At 31.0% G+C, this 26,505-nt stretch overlaps 1 protein-coding gene across 6 annotated transcripts in view; it reads left to right on the top strand.

The window, feature by feature from the left end:
- Window positions 1–26,505, top strand: part of LOC129949209 (resistance to inhibitors of cholinesterase protein 3) — a 31,783-nt gene that overhangs the window by 3,873 nt on the left and 1,405 nt on the right. Inside the window, exons 1-10 of one of the 6 annotated variants that reach the window (XM_056060512.1) lie at window positions 497–638; window positions 6,709–7,058; window positions 7,150–7,257; window positions 9,921–10,075; window positions 13,975–14,115; window positions 14,187–14,307; window positions 17,317–17,588; window positions 23,287–23,478; window positions 23,570–23,662; window positions 23,971–24,123. In XM_056060512.1, the coding sequence (XP_055916487.1) occupies window positions 6,878–7,058; window positions 7,150–7,257; window positions 9,921–10,075; window positions 13,975–14,115; window positions 14,187–14,307; window positions 17,317–17,588; window positions 23,287–23,478; window positions 23,570–23,662; window positions 23,971–24,123 (1,416 nt within the window). In that variant the 5' untranslated portion in view covers window positions 497–638; window positions 6,709–6,877. Of the gene's footprint in view, window positions 1–496; window positions 639–6,708; window positions 7,059–7,149; window positions 7,258–9,920; window positions 10,076–13,974; window positions 14,116–14,186; window positions 14,308–17,316; window positions 17,589–22,745; window positions 22,832–23,286; window positions 23,479–23,569; window positions 23,663–23,970; window positions 24,124–26,505 lie in introns of those variants that run through there. The other 5 variants (XM_056060516.1, XM_056060513.1, XM_056060514.1 and 2 more) reach the window with 5 other exon arrangements.

The raw sequence follows: 26,505 nt of genomic DNA on the forward strand, positions 1-26,505 counted from the left end.
TCCAATCTCAACTCAGAGAGAAATCAATGTTCTTATCTCACGTACACAGTTCTTTTATTTTATCAAGAATGCGACTAACCGGCTTGTAACCATTAATGGAAATAAATTTCAATTATCATTTCGTAATGTGTATTTCCGCTGATTTTCTTGAAAACTCGTACGTTCGTATTCGCATCCATGTTACGAGAAAACACTTTGAGCTGAGTCAACGACGCCGACGAACGTCAACAAGGTCGATCAGACAGCAGACGGCCGCGGTGTGGCGACGCAACATAATAATTTGCAGAAAAGAAAACACAACCATCACGGAAAAAAAAATAACAGAACACATAAGAAAAACAAATTAAAAAAAGCAACAATATTCCGATACAAAAGTATCTCTAAGGTACACATCACATACTGAACACCAATTGCGTAGCGAAATTTTTCTGATATTTCCAAGATTTTAATCTCAGCGCAGCGCACCGCACCGGCTGCTTTTGCGAGCATCTTGAAAATGAAAACGGCACAAGAAAATGAAAGAAAATGGAATAAATATCTATGATGGGTATGTGACGGTTTATAAAATATCTGCTTAGGTGATCTAGTCACTGAAATTGGCTTGACCAGTTCAAACGGGCTACCTACTCGGAATTTGCGTAAGGAGCTTTTAAAAATATATAATTTAAGAGCAGAATGTTATTTATAATTTGTCATTGTACTTGATAATAAAAAAATCAAATATCTTTCAATAGATAGAGGAAAAAGTTTGAATAATATATTTTTATCAGATACAAATAATCGTTAATATTGAATTTCCGGTTGTCAAATCTCGGAAAAGTTGGACTGTTTCATAACGAAGTACATAATGGACATACATATATAACGGTGAACAATCGGAAGTTTTAATTTTTGTTAACATTCAAAAATACTGCAATACTCGTAGCTTTAATAAATAGAATACGTGAACATTTTTAATAAATTTGTGTGCGGTGTGTGTGATGATGTGCTGATGAGCTCTAAAAATACAATCGTTCAGGATATATTCGCATATACATACATACTTGTACATATATATTTTTGAAAAAGTGTATTTTTATTAATTGATCAAATTTATCATATTTTTGGTGTATTTGTTGATGTGATTTTTTTATAGTCGAAAAAAAAATGTTTCCACAAAATAATTAAAATGAAGACCAAACCTATAAACGTTCTAAATAATCTACGACCCATTGCAGTCCCTTGATCTAAATTTAGTGTTCAAATAAAATTGTGACCCAAATAGACATTTTGTATTGCATTGCCAAAATATTATTACAATATTTTAAAGGATGTTTAATGTTTTTCTTGGAAATAAATTTGCATATTTATTAATTTTAAAATCATTTGACAATTTTAAATAATGTTGTTATATACAATGTTTTTTTAATAACTTTCTTAAAAATAATATTTAAAAGTGAAACGAAATCGAAATGTTTTATAATTTTGTTTTAAATTACAAAAATGTATTATTATTTTTTTTTCCTCACTATCATATAACAAACGGAACAACATTCATTTGAATCTATTAACTACGAATCTAAATAAATAATGTGTTAGTCAAATTGTCCTTTTCTTTTACATCTTTTTAGCTACTTAATATCCCATCCTTCACTGTTATAGCTTTAAAGAGGTAGTTTCAAAAAATATTTTAACAATTTGATGGCTGAAAACAAGGAAATATTTAAAATGATAAGGACAGTTGTCATTTACTGCTTATGTATTTAAAAAAAAAAACGTTGTAGAGCATAAACTATGTATGTGTATAAATACTGATCGTAGTATAGTTTCCAAATGTTCATCGAATTAATTCTTGACAAATTGGTTTAAAAAAAAAAGTTATTTCTCACTTATAATATGCTTTAAAAAACAGTTTTTGACAAAATTATAACCAACACCTCCTTTCAACCCCTCTCTCCCTTTCCAAGTGCTCACACTGTGTCTTATCCCTTTGAGTGTGCGCTTATTATAAAAAAAAAAAAAAACAGAGATAGTATAGAAAAAGACGCGAAATTATGAATTACTCATATTTTGAGCGGGAATAGAAAAAGAACATTTCGTAGTCAAACTCTTCTTATGAATAAAAGATAATAATAGAACAACATATTGTTTAATTAAAATAACAAAAATGAATCTACAGCAACAAAATTTAGCAGCAATGGTCCTTAAATTCAACAAACGTTTCTTAAAACAAAAAATTCAATAATATAACAAAAGCCTTCTAATTCAAATTGACCGTTAAACAGGGTGCTATATTTACATATCTTTAAAAATAATGTCGTATTTAAAAATACCTTCATTCTGTGGCGAAACAGATTCACTGTGTCAAATAGATACACGTACATACTCGTATATCGGTTGTTTTTTTAAGACAACAAATTCAAAGAATGACCAACATTTTGGCTCTATTAGCTCTAAAATTGCAGGGCATTTAATGCTTTAACATAAATTCTTGTACTTGAGTTCTTGGATTTCACTTCATAAACGGCATACAGAGCGCCCAATCTTAAAAATACTCTAATACTAATCCTAATTAATCAATTTCATGTCGAGTATTTGATTTTATATGTAAAGATCAATCTTTGTTAGTTTATCACTTTATCAGTGTAGGCCTGAGATGAGGCTGAAACACAAACACGCTTCAGCTTCGGCTTCGCCTGACGTTTACGATCAGCAGTAGCAATTCAATGCATGCTATCACAATAAAGCTAAGGACCTCACGTTTCAGTTGATAATCGTAAGGAAATAACGTAATGTTACGTAATGTGATTCCAAACGGAAGCTCTAGTTCAAATTTGCTGAACATTTGCTTTGTCTACAAACAAAATATGTACATTTGCTTTTGGAGGAATTCCCACTGGTTATTATAGGCTGGGTAAGCTACTTCCGCGATAAATTAAATTGTTTGGATTTCCCTGCATGTGCCACCTGAAGTTTTATTCACGGGTACTGCCTCTTGCGAGAAATTGACAAATTCTCTAAGAGTAATTCTTGTCATGAAAAAGTGCTTTCTCAAATTAGCCGTTTGGATTCAGCATATAAACTGTAGGACCAATTACTAGCACACAGGAATGGTTGAGAGTTTTAAGTCACTAAGCCTTGGTTCTCTACGGACTGTTGGTAATTTATTTATTTATATTGGAAATGCCATTCAAAGCAACCTCGAAGCAGGCCCAACTTAACGATGCCAAAGCTGAAGCGTGTTTGTGTTTCAGACATGATTACTTTGGTATGCAGACCACACCAAACGGTTATTTTTTTAGGATATAATGATATTTCAGAAGCTTCAAAAGGATTCTCGTCTCTCCAAAAATCACAATTTGACGTGTTTATAGATTAAACAAGAATTATTATTGTCGACAGTGGCGAGGCGTGACTTATTTATAAAGTTAAGTCGGAGAAAAATGAGGGACTAGAAAAAATATCACAAATGTACTTGCTGAAAAAGATCTCCCAACTGAAGTAACACTATTCGGAAGTGTTAAAAACAATCTACTCAAATTAAGTAATTGAGGAAATGTGTCGCGTAACATGTCTAACATGGGAGCTTAATCTTCAAGGTGACGAATGGATGGAGTTGTATGCAAAAACTTTAAGTTCATTTTTTAAAGCCCTAAAATCGAATATTCCATGAAAAATATTTATTAAAGAAGATATTTTTTATACGGCATTGTTGCTACAAAAGAATCCTATTTCAATTTATTAAGAATGTTAATCTAAGAATACTAAATTAGTAAAAGATTTATGTCTTGCATTATAAGTTGACCTATAATATTATCTTTAATTTGTGTACAAAAAAGCGTTTATAGCGCGTTTTTAAATCCGTTTCAAGCAGTATCTTTTTCAATGGCGGTTCTCCGTTAGCGTTTAGACTTTCGAAAATTGATTCAAATTTCTCTATGAAATCAGAGCCAAGCCAAGACTCAAAACATTCTATTTCTCTCTTTGCGATTTCAACATCCGTTTGTTTATTTGGAATCAAATTGAAAAGAACACCAGAAATATTTGCTTTCTAATTTAATGGATAAGCTCAAAGGAGGGGTAGAGTGTCCTATTTCTACCACTTTTTTTTTTTCTTTAAGAAATTAAGTTTCTCAAAGTCATTATTTTCATCTGACAGAAAATCTCTCAAACAGCAATCTATTCCTATAAGAGCCGTTGTGACTTTTAAGTTACTAAAATTTAAACAAAATGCAACCACATTTCACAAATAACTTCCAATTCAAATTTTGTTCACACTTTTATTTATACACCTTGCACTGCAATCTGCCTAATGTTGGCTACTTGTGCCACTTAATTAAAATTACAGTAACTTTCTGCCAAAAATAATTCCACTACGCAATTTTGCTTAAGTGGCAACCCCTACTTCTTAAACTTCATCCGCCGAGAATGAAGGAAAATATGAAATAAGTCCATAGAAGACGGGTTACGTTTGGATTTTTTTCTATACAGAATGGATGAATTTTTGTTTGCTCTATGAATAACAAGTGTAGTGCAGTGCGTCAACGTTCTGCTTTGCTTAGGCTCAACCTGACATGCGCAACAATCTTGTTTGTTTTTGCACAAGCAAGTGAATTTTCAGATACATAGAAATTCATCGAAAGAAAGGCGGTGAACATCGGGTTATTTCTATGCTTAAGAAAGCGTTGGTTGAATAAAGAAGCACGCGCCTAGCGAGAAGTAAAAGAGGAAACGGGAGAGAAAACAATTTTTGCTCTATTCAGCGATAAATTAATAACCCGGCATACCTTGAAAGAAGCAAATACATGTTGATTAAATTATTGTAAAATAATGTCGATGCCACAAGGGTTGCTGTTGTATGATTTGTTTATATACATGTTGCATGAAGTTTTTCTTGTTGATATTGAGATTTACAACAGGTAAGTCGATAGGAATCGACTTGTATGGTGCCTTCGCCACTGATTGTCGATGATTTAACGGTAAAACTTTATTAGTTAGGCAAACCCAGTGCACATTTTGAAAATACAATTCCACGACTTGTTCCGGACTAAGCCTTTTAATGTCGATTCGCCAAAGAAACATGTTCTAAAAAACTTCATAAGTATGACAAAGCTTAAAACCTCTTAAAAACCCCGAAACGAGCATAACTAATAGTACCAACATTTATATGTCATAATTCGATAAAAGAAAGTAGAACGCATATTGACGCTAACATTTCTGAGTGATTTACATTTTTAACTAATGATGCATAATTTACTTAATTAACTTCCCAAAGGAAGTTATTGTAATGGGTCCCATTTGTCAAATTGAAAGTTTTTACATTTCTCGACGTTTCAATGTCCCTAGAGTCGAAATAAAAGATTTTTAGAAAGATGTCTGTGAGTGCGTGTGTACGTACGTTCGTACGTCTGACACATTGGCAGTTTTTTTTACAAAAAATAAAAACTTTAAAGAAAACTCTGAGATTATGACTTTCAACAAATTTTAACTTATAAGATATATTGTTTTACACATTCAGTAAAATTTTCAGAAAAATCGAATCGACAGTTTAAATAATAAATAAATAAATAAAAACCTAACACAAAAATAATACTAAAACTTGTTAAAAATTTACTTCCGACTTTCACAGAAAATATTGTTTTCGATATTCAGTAGTTTTTTTTTATAAAAATCCAACAGTCCGTTTTTTCATAAAAAAATAAAATTTGGTACAAATTGATGTTCGGTTCTTGATATCTCTCAAATAAACTCCATTCATCCAATTTGTAAGAATTTAAGAAATGCTACTAAAATTGGTAAACAAATTTGTTCGACTAAAAATCTATTTAACAAAACTAGATTTTGAAATATATGAAAATATCTTTGGTAGTTTTAATTTTTTTAAGAATAATTCAACTAACAACTTTATATCACAACACGAAAGCCTACAAACTTTTAAGCAAGGCAAATCGATAGACGTGATGCGAAGTTATCAGTGTGGGTCGCATCCCAGCCTCATTTTTTTTTACTAATTAACTATTAAAGTTAAATATAAAATGGAACAAAGTCAATTAATATTTAAATGAATAATAAAATATCTAAATAATGGACACTCTTCAGTAAGAATGAAGAGAAGAGAAGCAATTGGATAAAACAGTTGTTTTGTATAAACTCATAAATATAAATAAATATTTCACCATTTACCCTCACAATGCTCTTAAGTACCCAAATAACTTACCACGTATTTAAATATATATTCTTGTGAGATTTGTTTCTATGTTAGTAAGGGAAAATTAGATAAAATAGCGCCATTTCCTCGAAAAAATGTCGCCAAATCTGAATTTTGGTTAGAGCTTCATTTTAACATCCTTATATTATTTGCTAAAATGTAGTCTTAATTTGAAATGGATTACAGTGCAGGATTAATGTTTAAAAGCAGTTGAATGTAGCGCATTAAGCCAACAAAATTTAACTACATACGTCTTTGGTTGGGAGAATTTGTATTTGAGACTAATGTTTAAAAAAAGGAAACGTCACAATATTGGAAAGAAATATTTTATTTTTGTATTTAATAACTCACGATAATTTCAATAATAATGCTCATAACCTTTTTGTTTTGAATTGTATTCTAAGAACGAATTTCAATCAACTCATATAACTCTTTAAACATACATATTCGAACCTCTTTTCCAAATTTAACTAACTAAACAATAATAGCCCCTGTAATTATTTTATTCTTTCTTATTTCAGGTTATGTTAACAATAAGGTTTTTACATTAAAAATCGAACTTGTCTAAAATGATATAATAGCAAAAATTATCTACATAATATTAAATTAAAAAAACTAACAAAACCTAAACGAAACATTAAATTTCAAAATTAAATTTAAATTAAACGAACAAATTAAATTAAAACCACAATGAAAAAGGCACCGACTCAACCTGTTCACGCCAACGAATGTTTAGGCTCGAAGAAAACAGCGATTATTGTTATCACCGTAGTTGGATGCATTGCAATATTATGGCCAAAAGTATTTCATCCGATGATGTTTGGTGGCCCATTGCCAAAACCTACCCCAAAGGATCACCGTCTTCCTGGAGGTAAGAAAAGTTGTTTCAATAAAATGAATTTATAATAAAGTGAACTTTATTTTGTATTATAAAATATATTTAAAAAAAAAACATATTAAAGGCTGTTGTGATGTCGTTCTTGATAGAGAGAAATTCTTGAATTCCACCCCATTTGAAGTTGGACCACATTTGTATCGAAAGCAATTGAACTTGCTAACCGGCGAATTGAGTAGGTTCATGGCGTGTGTTTTTTGTATGTTTAAAATCCAACTGAGATTTGAAAAAGTGTGCTCATCTTTCCGTAACGTTTATAATTACCTACCTGGTATAGTGTGGTGTGGAAAATCTCACTAACAATTATATGAAAAGTGAAATGTGAAAAGCAAAGACAAAGTGCATAATTGCGTTTTACGTTTCCCCTTCACTGAAATTTCATGTGTGCAGAAAAGTGTTTTTTTTTTGATTTTGGCTGTACTAACTGAATTTATTATGTTTATTTTTAACTAACACTATTTCATTTAGGAACAATAGAAAAACAGATAACACGTTGTTAAGGGAAAATCCACTTTTATAAGAAAACAAACTTTACATTGAAGTTTTCAGTTTAAGAATTCAATCTAATTACATTTGAATTGGAATCTAAAAAACAAATTTGACACTAATTTCAAACTTTGAACCTTTTTTTAATAGAAAATACCCAAGCATTACTATCTAAAAAAACTCCTCTCGTTAACTATAAATCCATTATGAGTTGTTTGATTTTGATATGGTATAGTGAATTAGAATACTTAGTCCTTGTTCAATTTGACAAGTTTTATATAAAACTATGAATGAAACTAAGCAGACAATAAATACATATATCAAAAATAAATGAAGTAAACCAAATATGATCAGCCGATATTTCAACACAAATAGTCTTGACTTAATAGTAAGTGAGGTTTTTCTTGACTAACTTCAGTCAGCTTTTCAAAAAATTAGTTTTATTTGCAAGTACATTCTGTTCGAGCTGATTAAAAATAGACTAGAAAGAAGTCTGCTGCCCGCTGAGTTATGAGATTATATGCTTATTTTTAAAAGTTATAATATGTATATGTTATTATATGTTTTTGGAGTATTGTACTTTAGAACTCTATTTAAATACTTCATATTGATTTTTCAAACGTATTATTTTGACTAGTATTTAGTTACTAAGGGACACGAGCCCCAAGTGAATAAATCACAACTTCTTTCTACAAGCAAGGGCGGATCCAGACGGGAGGGGGTTCACGCGCTTAACATATAGACGAGTTTTTACCTACCGCTGGAAAATGTTCTTTAAACGAGGTTAACAAAATTTGAATAACAAAATGTGCATCTTCACCTTAAATGTACACATTTCAAGGACTAAATTGACAACTTAAGTTATTAAATTATTTTAGAACGCTATTTTTCAGCAAGGTATAGTCTAACTATTTAATTTAGTAGACTTTCGTATTATAAAAGCATTCCAAGACTCGAACAGTTTTCTAAATATGCCTTATTTAAAAGCAAAACACAATATTATAGAGGGTTTTTATTGCTTTCATTGAGAAATGTACGAAATTATTTTGAAACTTTGGTTTCTTCTTTTTTGTTGCCATTTATATTAAAAATATTGAAAAACCCAGAAAATGGGAAAGAATCTGATATCAAGAACTTTCTGTTTTTCTTAGTAGTTTTTTCGGACTCAATTTTCGGGAGTCTATTATTACTACCGCTATCAGTCTGCTTACTCGTAGATTGGAGCTGATGCTTACAAATATTTTTTTATTAAGGGAGTCAACAAAACTTTAAAATTGTAGAGAAAAAAACGTTTGTTTCTTACATTTAAGGAAATAAGTGAATTTAAGTACATAATTTCTCTGAATATAAAATAAAAACAAACTAAGGTATACAAATATGGTGGAAAAAACTTTTGTGATGCAGTCACAAATTACACGTTTCATAATCTTTTTTCACTTCAGTTCTCAAGAGATTCGAAGCTTTCACATTAATAGATATGAAACGTGCATTGTTTTTTTCAATTAGCCATTAGTTTAACAAAGGTGTCACTTTTGCTGTTTTGGGACATTGATATTCTTGAAATTCGTGTTTAAATCTCAGTTCTAGAACATCTAAAGCAAAATCACTTCAAAATATAGATGTCTTTAATTTGTAACGATCTTAAAAGTTTTATTCAACAGAAAATCAATTTTGAAAGAAATGTGTTGCCCGGCTGCAATACCTACAAAATAAATTTGTCTCAAAAATTTAAATGCCATAAGAAAATTAATGACAATTTCGATCATCAAAAATCATCATCAATTTATAAATTTGACCATCGACAAGAGCTTGCATTGAAAGACAAGATTATTGAAATCTGTTGATTAAGTTCTTGAGAAAATTCCCCTTCTGGAACAATACCAAAATATGTTTTTCTTGTAGAAAGAAGCCACCATTGGCTACAAGAAGTAGGTCCCAGTTGAATTGGGCACAATGACCAAATATAGTTTGGGCTTCAAGTCCCACTCAAGTGTTACCCAGGCTTTAAATATTAAGAATGGGAATTAAAACAAAATAATATCATATCCAAAAAAAGTAATAAGATTCCAATTATAGAAATAAACAAGGATTTGTTTTGTTTTTCGAGCTAATTGTATAAGCAGTTTAAAAAACAAGATGAGTTTTTAAATTTCGCTTGACTCTATAAATTAAGTTTTAAATTTCGAAATGTATTGCTATCCTTTTGTGGTTTTCAAATTATGTGTTATTTTCTGTTGTATTGTTCTTCTTAATACCTACGAACATTAATGTTTAATATTAAAAATACATAGTATATGTAATGTCTTTTAGATGGACAAAATTAGATTAATTAATTATTTATTCCTCTATCAGGCTTGCGTCAAGAACGGCCATCGCATCTACATCCGGAATCCATATATCAGTCAATGAAGGAGAGGGGCCGAGCAATTCCAGCAACGCCTACTGTTCCCATCATTGAAAGGGCAAAATCTGCTAGCAATCCGCCCCCGAGAATCGTTGAAGGAAGAGTAAGTTATCATTGCGAGTATTTCTATATATCTTCTTGGAATCATTATCATATACAATATACATCTGTGTTGTTAGATAGAAAAATTCGTTTTCTATTTTATACCAAGACACCTATGTACAAAAAAACGTGCAATATTTGTAGATGAACAATTTTGTTTTCAAAATTAGTCCCACAATAATGTGGCTTCCAATAATATTGAACCTGTGCCAAATTATTTGCTAAACTACTCTGGTCGTGTTCGAATTTCGAGACATGTATACAATATTTTAATTGCATAAAACAATGTTTGTGCTACAAATCAAAAAATCATTTCGAAAATGATGTTTGACAAACTGTTTTGTATTATTTAATTACATTTGAGAAACAAAAATTGAATCTAATTATAAAGAAACTCTATTTTTCATTTAATTGGAAAAGATGGGCGAAACGTTGTCTTAAAAACAATAATTATTATTTGTGATTCATTTATTCAAAATTGTATGCGATTTAAAATAGTGATGCATTATTTGGTATTTGTTTATTTTATTTTTTCGAAAAGACAAACAGTAAAATAGAATTTGCGTACAAATATTGGAAATAAGTACGAACAGTATTTTTAGACGACCTTCCTTAATCCTCCTACGACAACACCAATGGCAACGGCAACGACAACGATTGCTTTTATCGTTTACAAATTCATGGTCAATATTTATTTGTTCCACGGTATTTTAATAATTATATTTAGTTGCTAATTTGATAATACACGTATATAAATCTCAATTTAGAAACGCTTTCATTCAGCAAAGAAATAAATTATTTAGAAAATAAGACAAACATTTTCATAGAGCAACAAATAGAAGTTATAGTAATTGTTTTGCTTTCTTTTTAACAACAAAATTTTGTTATGGTTCTTCTTCGATACGACAATTATTAAAAATCATAAATTTTGAAAAAAAAGAAAATATTTCTTAAGAATTTGACCCAAGTACAAATTATAAGAGTTCAATATCAATGTTTTTCTTCTTAACTTTTATAGAATTTTGGTCATTTAAAAAAAAATGTACATTAGAAAAACATTTTGGTAGAAGATAAAACTTTCTTGAAATCTCATTTTCTATATGAGATTTCTTTGTTAAGAGTCAGATTAAAAGTAAATAGCTTTCAGAAAAACAGTTGTTTTTGTTTAGCCAGGCTAAAAGTAAAAATCCTTCAGAAAGACTGTTGTTTTAGTAATTTTATTTAGTAATATATTTATGAGAGCAAGTCATTAACGCACAGATACCTGTACATAATGTCTTGAAAAAAATTGAAATAATTTATACGATGTCAAAAATATTAAGTTTAAAGGCTGTTGAATATAATGTTTAAAACTAAGTCCATATATATTTTTCAACAGTAAAGGTATATGATTTTATTTCGGGTTTTTATTTTATGCAACCCTAAAAATTTATACGTGAAACCGTGGCTCTCAAATAATATAAAAAAGAATATAATATCAAAAAATGTGATGGCAACAAATAAAAATGTTATACGATTAATTACAGCTATTTTATTTCAAACTTTGTCGAAAGAGTTTTCACATGCCTCTCAATCATCTTTATTTTTTGATTTCTTTATCGGAGCCCAAACCTGGATGCTCTGTCTGACTCCATAATAAGAATTGTGTCCCTGTATCCTCACACTGAAAACGTTATTACGGGCGATTTCAATGTACACAATTCTTCGTGGCTTCGCCATTCGGCCAGACAACACCCGAAGGAATGTGTGCTGAGATTTTTGCTGAGTTTAATCATCTTACTCAGCTTGTCAATCAGCCTACTCGTATATCAGACGTTAACGGCCGAGCAGAAAATACACTTGACTTGTGGCTCACTTTATCAAAACGGCGCACTACAGCGCTAATTGCATCTCAGGCTAGGTTGCCTTGAGGTCACCATTTCTACCTGTGTCTCACTTCTGATCCTGATAAATACACAATTAGTGTATTGACGCCTCTAGGAACATCGGACCACAGTGTCATATCTGCTAATTTCTCGTGTCAAACAAATCCAGTTAAAGAATGCATTACGATAAAGCCAACTGAAACAGTCTCAATAATTTCTTCAAGATTTTTAACTGGTTGCTATGCTTCCTCGGTTGCGACGTAGAATCCAGTGCAGATATGATTTCTAGTATGATTCATCTGGGAATGGAAACCTTTATCCCGAATAGGGTTAGAAGTATTAAAACCAATTTTAAATTATGGGTTGATTCGACCTTCCTGTGTTTCAAAGCCAACCCGACTGAGGAAAACCGGAAAAGGTTAAGCAAGCCAGGACAACGCCTTTATTCGAAGAACCAAATTTTTACACGACCAAAAATTACGGCGAAAAATACTGCAATGTTCCATTGGCAGTAAGATTTTTTGGTCATTCGTAATAAATTTCTCGGTTACTACGCTTGTTGTCAATGACACTCCTTAAGTTAGTTCTATTGATAAAACCAACTTATTTGCAAGGCAGTTCGCCGAAAATTCCACCTTACCAGATAGTGTCATGATTCCCCCTTGAACGGGTAATTATTCTATGGGACCAATCTTTTTTCGTACTCGAACTATGGTGGAGTTCTTAAAGATCTCAACATTCATAAATCGGCTGGCCCAGATGGTATCCCCGCTATTATTCTGAGGAGGTGTTCTTCCACGCTAGCAAAACTAATGCGTAAGCTTTTATATCTATCCTATTCTTCTAAGTCCGTTCTGAGTAGTTGGAAAACTACATTTGTTCAGCCAATCCCAAAAAACGGCGAATCTTCTTCTCCCACAAATTACCGACCGATAGCACTAATTGTTAAAGCGAGATAAACATTCTTTGCCACAATCTATGAGTAGCACTTGCATCAACGAAACGCAAAATCTCGACATCCTCGGAATGGGCATCAGCAACCACCTTTTGTTTAGCGATCACATACGCTATGTTGCCAAAAATACCACAAGATTTCTAGGTTTTTTGAGACGTTTCCAGATATTTTTCTCTCCGTCTGATCTGGCTACAATCTACAAAACATATGTATATATGTACGTCCGAAACTTGAATATAATTCCCATCTCTGGGCTGGTGCTCCAGTAACTTATTTAAGCCTCTAGGACAGTATTCAAAGAAGAGCTTTTAAAATTATTGGTGACATTAACATCATCAACTCGTTTACGAACATTGACGCAAGGTTTCTTGTCTCACCCTTTTTTAGCCTTATTTTAACGTACTGCTCTAGTGAAATAGCCAGTTGCATTTCTCCCCTTGAACAATTTAACCGTAATACCCGCGCTTCTGGGAATGGCCATCAGTTTACCCTTGAGCCCAAATTCAGCCGTACTATGAAGTACAGAGATTCATTTTTTAGCCGTACTACTCGAACGTAGAACACCTTGCCACGCTCTATCTTTCCCTATCATTGCAATGTTCAGAAGTTTAAAATCAATGTACACCGACACCTCCTATCGAACCCTTTCTTAATGCTCACACTATATCTTTGGCATATTAAAGGTATACTGAACCCTTTTAGTGTTCGCTAATTACAAAACAAAAAAGTAACCAACAATATATATACCATTTACATTAATTTTAATTCAACTGTTCTTGGAAATATTGCCCTCTAGGTTTTATAAATAACAAGGTTCGAGAAAATAATTGTATGCACAAAAGCAATTCGATTTGTAAAAACATTTTTAAATCTATCTTAACATTTATGTACTTCTATTTCACAGTCAAAATTGTTTTTTGAAAAAAATCCAATATAATATGGAAAAACAGTTGTAAGAAAAATTACATGAGCTTTATACAAACTCAGGGTGCTAAGACTTTAAATCTCTGATTATATTATCTCTAATTATATTTATCTCCGAAAAAATAAATAATTTTACTTTTTATTCCCTACTATTAGCCTGGACCTATTCCTGGAATGCGTCCACCTATGGGAGCAGGGTCGGTTCACCAGGCTCAACCAAAAGGAAGCAGCATGGGACTGATAATGCCACTATACACAATAGGAATTATTGTTTTCTTCGTTTACACAATTATGAAGGTGACAATTCAGTACTATATTTATTCCACGTGATATTTGAATATCAAATTCTCAACTTTTTTAAAATGAAGATTGTCTTCAAAAAACCTATTCCCAACGCGCCGTACGGACCAGCACCAGCTGATCCTAACTTCAGGAAGGAAGTATTCGGTCACGATAAAAAACCTGATGAAACAAATGGCACTAAATTGGGTAAGATTTTTGTGTTTTACATTTGTTGTTCTCGTATTGAAATTCCTTTTAAATACCAAAAAAAATATATCAATATTGAACAAAACGAAAATGATTAAAAATAATTCATATATCATTAAACTCCCCTTAAAAATCAGGGTGGAGAGAACATCAGACAAGTAAGCTCATTGTAGTCGTTGAATTTCTTTTTTTTTAACTTTAATTCATACATTTTCTTCTTATTTTCTTCATTTATTAATTAAATTACAAATTTTAAAATATGTCCTTTTTCGTAATACTTGATCAAATGTAAGATGAATGTATGTATTTAAGGCAAACAATTATTGCAGCATATGCTTTTATAAACAAATTTAACAATCTCTTAGTTTGAAATTAAATATTGTATTGCTAGCTGTTCCCTTTTTAAATAGATGATAATTTAAGAAAAACGTGTAAATGATACATTGCAGTGGTTGATACAACCAACTCTAAAGAAAATGATGATTTGATAAGCCTCTTAAAAATGTTCAGAATATTGCGTCATTTAAATCAAACATAGCTAGAAGCAGTGTTGTCTTGGGCCAGGGCCCAAGGCCCCACAAAAATTTGGCCCCCGAATCCACCAACAGAAAATAAATGCTTTTTTACAAGAATTATATAGAAAACGAAATAAGTGTAGTAGACAGTAACAGAAAAACAAGTTTTATTTTACTCTCCGTTCCGTTGAAATTCAACATCTTAAACTTCTGGCAACATGAATCCTTAATCATATACCTGCACACGCTGTGAACATTATTTTAACAACTCTGCTTTCGTTCTGCTCTGCAGTTCTACACAATCGTTGACAGTACACCCTTTGACTTTTGTAATTCGGTATGTTAAAAATTGTGTTCCCATCGTAAAGTTCTTAAAATGTATACCTATGCAAGAGCATAAATCTGAATATTTGGCTGACACAATCTTGACATTTCTGGAAAATCATAATAATTCAATAGAGGATCGTACAAGACAAAGCTATGATAATGCGTCTAATATGTCGGGAAAATATTCTTGTTTGTAAGCAAGATTTAAGTACCTTGTGCAGCACATTCTCTTAACTTAGTAAGTCTTCATGTGGCTGGTTGTGTGCAGGAGGCAACAAGTTTCTTCCAGTGGTTCAAAAAATATAAAAGTTTTTTCTGCTTTTTCCCATCGCTAGAATAAATTGAATGAATGTTAAGGTTCACATAGAGTTCTTAAAAACCTTTCTGAAACAAGATGGTCTGCACAAGCTGATGCAGTTAACGCGCTCCATCATGGTTATAAGCAAATTATTGAAGCCTTGACAGCTATCTCTATAGATCCAGAGCAAGCTCCAGACAGAAAGAGCAAAGCTCTAGGCCTGTCTAAGAAAATGTCAAAACTGTTCCTTATTTTAACAGAAATTTGGAGCACAATATTAGAAAGAATTCCTAAAACCAGCAAGAGCCTTCAAAAAAACAATAACGATTGACGTTTCTGCCAATTTGCTTTTTTTTATAATGAACACACACTCAAGGGGATATTACTACCCTTATTATGCAGACGCACAGTGTGAGCACTAGGAAGAGGAGAGAGGGTTTAAAACTATGTTCTTCTATAAATGAGCTAAGGGAGTATTTTGATAAATTTGAAGCGTGTGCCAAAATTCAGAATCCAAATGCTTATTATAAAGACGTAATGCAACGGAAAATAGTATGAAGTTCGCGTGCCACATATTTTGATGGCCGTCCACTATGCGTCCAGCTAATTGGGAGAGAAAAGTTCAAAATATCGACTTGTTTTTTGACGAAAATACGATCCAATTGCTATTAAGCTTGTTTTGTCGATATTTGACTTCAGTGGAGTTGCAAAATTCTTGCGAATAAAAAAATACCATAGAGATGTTAATGCGGAAGAACTTGAGGTAGAGTGCCTGCACCTCGTATTAAAAGAATTCAATAAAGATGTAAATGAAGATCTTATTACAACATCAAAATTGTACAATCTAATTACATTGGATGAAATTGATTACACATTTCCAAATATAGAAACTAAATTTTTAAAAAATATGAAAGCATACAAAAATATCTGTTTTATGTTTTTTTGTCAAGTTCTTTTTGAAACTTAAAAATATTGAAAAAAAAAACACAAATTAATTTTAAAATGATTTTCGTAACCTAAGGAATTAAAACAAAAATATATATATTCCTACTTATTTTGGCCCCCAAATCCTATTGGGCCAGGGCCACCAAAAGTCTAAAGACGCCTCTGGCTAGAAGTGGGAATAAGTAACAAGATTTCGGAAAAAGGAACTCGAGATTTTGATAAATTAATATCTATTTTTTAAGATAGATAGAATAATGTTGGAAATCCAATCCAATCCAGTTATATAAAAGGTCAAATCATAAGAATACAAAAATTGAGTTCTTACTTTTCCACTATAACAATACTTCTTAAGATGGCAGTCGTGGAATGTCAAGTTTTGATGAAAAATACAGTAGTTGAACGTTAAGACACCTTTCTTAAAAACTATTCGTCACATAATTTGGGCGACTAATTTTCATTATACAATAAAAAATAAAAGCTGTTCCCAAATGATCACCAAAGTAAGAAAAAAGGGATTTGGAGGCTTTAAAATCTAACGTTTTAATTACTTAATAGCAATATACAAAAATATATTTAGATTTAAATTTCGTTTTGCATGCAGATATAAGTAGGGATCTACTTTTAATAAATTTATAATCTCTTTGGTAGTTTTGATTTTTTTGGCTTAAAGGGCATCTTTTAAATCTACCCATTAGAAATGCATTTCAGTTTTATTTTTTAAATACACGTTTTCCTACACTTCTTTGAAGAATTATCACAATTAATAATAATAGCTGAATTTTGAACAATTAATAAAAAATTACAACATTTCACGTGAGTCTACAATAAAATTTAACATTTGGTGTTCCGGAAATTATCTTATCCTTTTATTATTGGCTCAGTATTTGACTTGCATTATGAAGTTTCGTATAAAACATTTTATAGGATCTAACCAGCAACAAGAACACTGTAGCCGGATTAATTGCCAAGATCAAAGACTTCGAGAAATGTCATCATCTAACATTATAGTTGCTACTAACGGCTCGCAAAGCGTTGGCCAATCATCCAGCTATCAACTTACAAAATCAAACCATCCAATAAATAAGGAATCTGAGCAATTAATGGAAATTGAAAAATTGAGGAAAAAACTTGAGGAAACTGAAAAGGCAATGGCTAAATTAATAGCCGAAATGAATTCAGATCAATTCCAAGCCAAGGTTAGCAAAAACTTTAAAAAATGTGTTTTGCAAAGATTCGCAAATCATGCACAACTTGTTTTTAATTTTATATTTTCCTTGACATACTTTAATTTAAAAATTTAATTTTGAGTTAGCAAATTATTTTGTTTATTTTGGTTAACTTCATATTTTGCAAACAACATTGAGTCAAACAAAACACTAACACTGGTTAAAGGATTATTATTGAATAAACATAAATAACACGACATGTTAATATACGGATGATACAATATATACATACATACATACAAATATACAGAGATTAATTATTAACAAACAAATTTACATATATTTATTTAATATACATACATACATAAATGAAAATGGAGAAAACACACAATAGACGATATGTAACAATTTTCGAAAACCAATTTCTTGACTTCTCATTTTTCATTTTTCAAGATGCTCGCCATGAATTTTTTAAAGCGGCAAACTTTTGGCATTCCTTTTCTTAAATAAGTAATTAAAAGTTCATTATTTTCAATTCTGTTTCTTGCGGTAGACTTTGTTCCTTCCTAATAATAATCAAAATAAAAAACTCAGTCAAATACTACAGATAATATAGTAAATATATTTATTTTGTTAATTATAATTGATCAAAATACCAAATATAAAAAGTCAGAGTAGAGTTTGTTTCACAATGACAGATAAGTTTTTGACAAACCAGTTTTGAGGCAGTGGGCAGGTCCAGGCAACATAAGGGACTTCATTTGCAGTGAACTTCATTCTTTGAAGGTACATTTTATCCAAAGCAACTAGTTAGTTTTCCAAGTGTCATGCATTTCAAATGCAGAACTTTACTTCACAAACCTCTACTTTAAGTTCATAGTACAAGAACTACCAAACACATTATTGTCTAGAAAATACACCCCAGACAAGCTACAAGTTCATTACGATTTGTCTTTTGTATTGTAGAGAAATATTACTTTTTTTTTTGAATTGACAAGGAGCACTTTTACAGAAAACATCATATGGAATTGTGCAGAAAATAAATAAATTATAGAGTAATAGAGATCAGCTTTCACTTGAATGATAAGATGCGATCAGTTGTCATTTTGAAATAATTTGACTTGATTTCATAGTTATTGAGATTTTTCTTGACTAACTTTGCAATAAAGTTGCCTTAATTGGAAGCCATTTTTTTGGCAGCTGGCCAATTAGATACTAGAAACTTGCCTTACTTTCTAGTCCCTTATGTCGCCTGAACCTGCCTAGTGTCAAATGATAAACTTATTCAAGCGCCAAATGAATTAATTTTTCTATTGTATGCTTTATTATATTATATGATAATATGAGTCAATTGAAATTTGTTAACTTGTGACTTTGGACTTGATATCAAACACCCATATTACCAATTCATCGCATGAATGCAGAATTAGTCTGAGTCCGAAGTTTCTAATTTCGTACTACTTAATGAAAAGATAACCTTTTGCATTCCTTTGTTCGTGTCTGTGAGATGCCCTTGTAACATAAAAATTTAGAATTTAGGAGTAAACACGTATTCAAGCTTTAAATTCAATTTTTATATTATGGCCTAGCCTAGTTCTGCATTGGTCCGACAAATAATTATGTTGAAAAAGATATCAGAATAAGATCTTCTATACGCAAATTAAAAGTATTTTAAATATTTTTTTTTATTTTTTAAAAGCTGAAATTACTGCAACAGCAAATACCTACCAAATTCGAAAATTTGTACACTTTCAATTTCGAAAAAATATGCTCTCTTTTTAGTTTGTATAATAGTGATATTCGATTTCGTCAAACCCATACAATTCTTTTGTTTGTCATCAAATAAAAACGAACAATTGGCTTAAAAGAACTTTGCAGCCTTTAGATCGATAAAAAAGATTGGTTTATGAATTGTCACAAAATGCAATCGTTCAAATACCTTAAATTATTCAAAACATCAAATATGCTACTTTTCAAAAAACTATTGTACAAATCACTATGTACAATAAAGAAAGCTCTCTACTACAAGGACCTAGCAAATAATTTGTCTCAGCAATAATTCAAAAGATTTTTGGAATATTGTAAAAGAAGTAACCGATGGGAAAAGAAGTACGAAGAAAACTCTTGACGCTGAAACTCTAGCTGCTCTTTTCAAATTTTACGAAAGCTATTATAAATGTTATTTACAAAAGGGCGACCCATCTTTCCGAAAATTATAGAGGAATCTCCATTTTAAATTCCCTTGGAAAAGTTTTCACCGCAATACTGTATTATAGGTTAGTTGGGTGAATGGAAAACACACACAAATTACCGCCTTTCAAGCTGGCCTTCGTAAAGGTTTTTCCACTGTTGATCAAATGTATGCATTGACAAGTATCGTGAGAAATTATCTCGAAAAACAGAAAACTTTACGTATGCTTTGTCGACGTTAAAGCAGCTTTTAACACTATTAACAGACAAGCTTTATTTAACAAACTCTCGAACATGGGTATGTCAAGAAAATTCCCACTGTTTTACTTGAATATTCTCTCGATATCTTCAGCTGCTGTATGGGGTGGATTGAAGATTTTAGTGGTTTGCAACTTGTTTAGGAGTTCCTCAAGGATGCATCTTGATCCCTCTTTTATTTGCCTTGTTTATAGATGGTGTTTCATCCATTCTATCTGAAAGCTGAAAATCCCTACACGCTACAGCATCTAATAAACAAACTAGTGGCGTACTGCAACACGCCATCAACATACAAAAAACAAAGGTAATGATTTTTGAAAAACGAATGAGCAGAAAAAGACCAGAGGAGGTTTCGAAGATTGGCAACGAGAGTCTCGAAACAGTAAATGAATTTAAATATCTAGGTGTTTTATTAACATAGAATTTAAACTTCTCAAAACATGCAAAAAAAATGTAGCGGAGCCAAACTAGCACTCAACTTAATGTGGCCGAAATTCTTCAAAAATATAAATGTTTGCAATGCCACGAAATTCAAAGTATTCGATTCATGTATGCTATATGGCAGTCAAGCATTTGGTTTTACTCAACTCGAATAGTTTGAGATGATTTAAAGAAACTTTTCAAACGAATCTTCAAGTTAACTATGTCAACTCCAACGTATGCTATCTATGTAGGGTAAGGACTGCCTCCAATTTTTATAAAAATACTTCAAAAAAAATACATATTACTGTATTAAAATCATGGGTAGAAATAATTAAAATCTACATAAGCAAATAGTGATTAAAGCAATACGATAGAATGCAGCACATTTTAAAGAGTGGAAAGAACATTTCAAAGTGGCTTGATCAATTTCCACTTCTCATTGTGAAAATAGACGAAAATATTTGTACCCTCATCTTAGCAAAGCTTCAACGACCATAGCCAGAACAATTTATCGAAACTTCAACTATCGATTGCAGACAAATGTAGGATATTTCAACTTAAATTTCTCTGCTGAAAAAACAAGTCTTATCTTCAAAGCAAGAGTTGAACTATGGAATTTAAACTTTAAACCACATAGAATGGGTCGGAAGGAAATATCTCATCTTTGCAATAGAAGAGAACTACGAAATGACCATCATTTCATTGCTGTATGTCCTATTTTGCAGGAAATAAGAAGATTGTTATTTGAAAAGAGCATAATAGCTGTGGAAAGATAGTATGGGTTATTAAATGGTGCTGAGAGTTGGTCGAAAGTGTACAAATTCTGTAAGCTTGCCCTTTCATATAGAAATAGTGTTTGACATCATTCGCACTTTGTGTTTCAAATCACTCAAAAATTGTATATTTATGAAATTTAATTTAATTAATTCAAGTTGAAAAAATAAAAATATTACATTAATATCTTTTGTGAATTCATACAAAATTGTATTTTAAAACTAATTTAGTATTTAACAAATTTATAACTTATTTAATATATCATATTGATTCATATATGTATGTTAAATTAATTTACATTTATTTATGTAACGTCATTTCCGGCAGACGGCAAATATGCCAAGTCCGTAATCTTACTACAAATTGTATATTATTTTAAAGATAAGATAAAAACAAAGAATAATAATAATAATGTTGTTGCTCCGTACCGGTATTCTCATTTGGATCATCAGTCAACTACTGAGAAAATCTGTTAACACACAACTTTTGTTAACGACCATTTCAGCTTTTTTCAGCGTTTTTTGATAAAGCTTTAGAATTCTTAACCATTCATAAAGCTGGTCTTTTTATTACATACAAATGTAAACAACAAGTTACACAGTTCCACACAAACGTATTAATTAACTGCTTCACCTGTAGCAGGTCTACGGTCTGTGGTTTTAATAAAAATAAGAAATTAATTCTTTTGGCCAATCTGAAGTGTTAACCGCTCTGTTAGTGTAAAGAGTAAAAATACAAAAATACGAGGTCTAAATTTAAAATCAATTTTTCGTAAGTCACGATTCAAAAGGTAGTAACGGGCGTTTTTTGTATATGTGTGGTTTTTTAATCTGGCAATAATTTTTTGGGAGTTGCTCTTTTTGTCAAGTGTAACTTAATTAATGCTCAGTTAAGTTTGCCACTTTAAGAGGACGATACATGACAAAAAACACCCTTTATAATCTTCAGTAGGGCATATGCAACAAGTCAGGATGTGAAGGGCAGTGTTTGCACCGACAAAACTGCAACGCTTTCTTTCCATCCGACTTTTGATGTAAAATTTGTAGTACCGAAATTAAACTTTCGATGATTTTAGGTATTTGACTGAGCTTTTCATGGCATGAGGGAATCCCTTTTGATTGTTCTTGTTTTTATTTGTTAACCACAAGCACAACTACATATATATTGAGCAAAGGCGTGTGTGCCAACAATTTCCGAATGCTTTCTTTTTTTCTTCTTTTGATACGAAAAATTGCATTTTATATCACACTAAAGCACTAACTTACATAACTGCACTCAAAATTTGAAGCATGTTGAGTTTTTATATTAACATTAAAAGGGGACATATTTTAAAAAGTGTGTAAGCAATTATTAAAAAAAAACTTTAAAATTAATTAAACTTTAACTATGCGCACAAAATAAGGATTGTTTTACTTTTTTGCGCTATATATTCTCTGTAAGGAGCATAAGTTTGGTTTACTGCTATAATTTTGTCCTTGCTATGTATACCTCTTAAATATATACTTACCTGTTATAAACATTAATTATTATCATACAATATAGTTGTAACAGCTATTCAAGGTTTAATTGATGCTGCCGACGAGCAATTAAAAGTACGAGAACAAAATTCGACTACAGATTCAAATAAGGTTAGCAATGGAAACAAAACACAAGATGGCGATTGCAATTTTTTGAATATAACTGCTATTTTTAACTGCGTCTTCATTTTTCTTATGTGTGTGTCTTTCAACTAACAATAGATTCATTTTTAAAAAATATACTATAATTAATACCTTACAATGCACTCTTTGACTTACATCTTAAATTATAATAAAACGTTTTCCAGTATTTAACTCTACTCAAACTATATATACTTATACTAACAAAAACAATATTTTTTTGCTATTTTTTAGTAAATTTAATTTTGTTTTATGGTTTATTAAGACAATTCGCATGTAATTATTTTTAGTTGGTGAAATTAATATACTCTTGAAATGGTGATAAAAATGTGTTTATTACATCATCCATCATCAAAAATAAAATTTCACCAAATTAAATTCGAATATTTAGATTAAACTAATTTTGTTGTATTTTATAATAACAGGAACCAAACGACAAAACGATGACAATGGATAGTGAAAATATTACAAATGGAGAAACAAATATTAACGAATGTGATGATCTTAATTCTGTAGAAAAATCCGTAGGTGTAAAACATTTAGATGACATGGAAAACTCCAAACATGAAATAGTTGAACGTAAAAAAAGAGACGGTAGCGTTGATAGATCAGTGGCGGTGAGTTAAATATTGCATTACTATTAACTTTAGTTATTTTGTTTTGGTTTTGTTTTTTAATTTCTTATATTTTAATTATTATTTTGTTAAGGTGCTTGGTATGGAAGTTACAGCTAGTTGTGAAGGTGGCCAAAAGTGGACCGGCCGGCCTTCCACGCCTGTTTTTTTCTCTCATCCCGAACATGTAAGTTACACAGCCGCAGCCGAAAAAATCAAAGAATTTGAAAAGTCTTCGAAAAGTTTAAACCTTTTAATACCTTATAGGTTTTTTTAATCATTGGTCGGAACTAACACAACAAAAAAAAATAATTAAAAGAAGAATACTTTGTCCTTACTTCAAACGTCAATTTCCCTAATTCCACCTAATTTGTACCTACTTATTTTCATTTTTAACTTATTTTTATTAATTTTGCGCTGCATTACATTTTTGTAATTACAAATTTAATTTTGAAAATAACAAAATGCTTTTAACTTACATACTTTCATTTACAGTCCAGTGAAAAACTTGAAGATCATCCAGAACCCCAGTCTATATACTTGGAAGGATCTTTAGGACACGATTCTCAAATTCTGGTTGCAGATTCTGAGACTCGCACAGAAGAAGTTTTTGATAAGGAACTCAACGGATCCCCGGAAGAACCAGCTGTAAGTAATCAATCAAAAAATTACATACAATGTTACTGTTATTTATATTCAGAAGTACATTTTTATAGTCTAGTATAACGAAGGATATAATGTCCATAGTCAATTCGTTATATCAAAAATTTGTTATATCGAAACATATTTTTTTTATAAATCTTTAGGTTAATAGAAAGTACATTTGTATTTTCCATTAATTTATTTCAAACTTCATAAAAAAAATAATTACATACTTCACTTAATAGAATAAAAAAAACATATATAACTTCATTTATTTTTTTTTGAAACTGCAATCCTTGTCCTTTAAAAATGTTACCATTGATAGGAACATAACTCTCACGTTGGGTAATAAACCTTTGGTACAATGCAGTTTCCATTTGTGGATATTCACCCTTCTTTCATGATAGTCGACGAAAAGACCCATTGTTTGTGTTTCTCAGATATTTGAGAACCTTGGTCTCATTTTTCTTGATAGTGCATATGCTAGACTTTGGACTTCCGAACATCTTCGAAATGTCCGAAAGCGAAACTCCTCTTATATATTCGTTAATGATTTTAATGTTTGCTTCCATTGTAAGACGTTTGCGCGACGACATCTTCCAGAACTTACATATTCAGCATCAGACATGAAACTGAGAAACCATTTTAAATATTCCAGACGCCAAAAAACGTAAATCAACAAAAATGGGACTAAAAATCCGTTACAGTTTTGTGCATAGCGAACAGAGCAACTATTCACATACGCGAAGACGAATACATAGGACATAACTAACCAAGCGAAAAAAAAACACTTGTGTATGGGAAATTGCGTATGTTTCTTCCAATATTATTATAAACATACATGTTTAGACATTTACAGTATTTTTTTTACTATCTGAAATTGGTTATTTTGTTCGTTATATAGAATACCTAATGGACTTGAAAAAAGTGTTCGTTGTAAAGATCATGCGTTATATCGGCATTCGTTATACAGGAACACCACTGTATACCATAAATTACGTGTGAAATAAAATATAAATATAAATATAAATATAAATATAAATATAAATATAAATATAAATATAAATATAAATATAAATATAAATATAAATATAAATATAAATATAAATATAATAATATCATAATTGTTGCGGGAGATTTTAACCATGATGTGCTAAGGAGCTCGGAACTTGTGGATAAAATGGGCTCATTGAATTTATTTCCTGTATAAATATGGCTACTCCAACATATTTCACCACACACGGTATAATTTTTACTTGATATGTTTTTTGTAAGCCACACTAAGAAGGTTCTTCTTTACGACCAACTGTCTGCATCATGCTTCTCTAATCATGATTTAATTTATCTTACATTTAAATGTTCACCTATGGTTTCTTCTTCAACTTACTGCTATAGAGATTTTAAAAATGGCAACTAGAAACTGATTTGAATCATATTGAGTGGTAACAAATATATAGTATGGCTTCTGTTGATGACCAAGTGCTATTTCTTCAAAATAATATTGATTATCTCTTCAACCTCCATGTTCCACTTGTTACTAAGCAAGCTAGTAAGAAAGACCAGCCGTGGTTTAGCAACTATATTAAGGATCAAATAAGGGAACGAAATGTTGCATATAAGCGATGGAAAATCTTTAAGCTTGAAGCATTGCATAATGAATACAAAAATTTAAGAAATAGAGTAATATGTCTAATTCGGGAAGCAAAGCAACAGTTCGATGCTCGAGATAATAATAAAGTGACTATATTAACACTTCTTGACTTTTCAAAGGCATTTGATACCATAAACCATTTTATACTTTGTGAAAAACTTAAGTGTCCATTTCATTTTTCTTTTGCATCTGTTAAGCTTATTCTCTCTAACTTAACCGGTAGATCTTAGGCAGTTTTTGCTAACAATGTTATGTCTACTTTCCTTCCTCTTCAGAGAGGTGTCCCTCATTTTGGGCCCTTTATTGTTCTCGCTTAATATACACTTAATATTGGCCAAAACGTTTCTAGGTCCCCTTTATGCTTTTCTGTTGCGAGGTGTTTAGTAATTGTGACTTCGAACACGAGCGAAAACTCAAAGAGATATGACCACAACTCAAGTTTTTCTAAGTCAATCTATGGCATTTCACTCGATAATCTCTTTAAAGTAAAAAACTTTAACCATGCTTCACAATATCATACAATCACATCAACCTGAATACTTATAGAATAAAATACACTTTACGCGTTCTGTAAGATCATGCGGCCTTATCCCAGTACGTTACTCATTCCTTGTATCTGAGCGCCAATTTTATGTGCATTCTATTCGTTTGTGGAACTCTCTTCCCTGCTCTGTTAAAATTATAAGTAGTCCGACCATTTTTGGAAAAATGCTAAGAGAATTCTTTTCCTAGCTCTG

Source organism: Eupeodes corollae, chromosome 3 (assembly GCF_945859685.1).
Source record: "Eupeodes corollae chromosome 3, idEupCoro1.1, whole genome shotgun sequence".
NCBI classification, from domain to species: domain Eukaryota; kingdom Metazoa; phylum Arthropoda; class Insecta; order Diptera; family Syrphidae; genus Eupeodes; species Eupeodes corollae.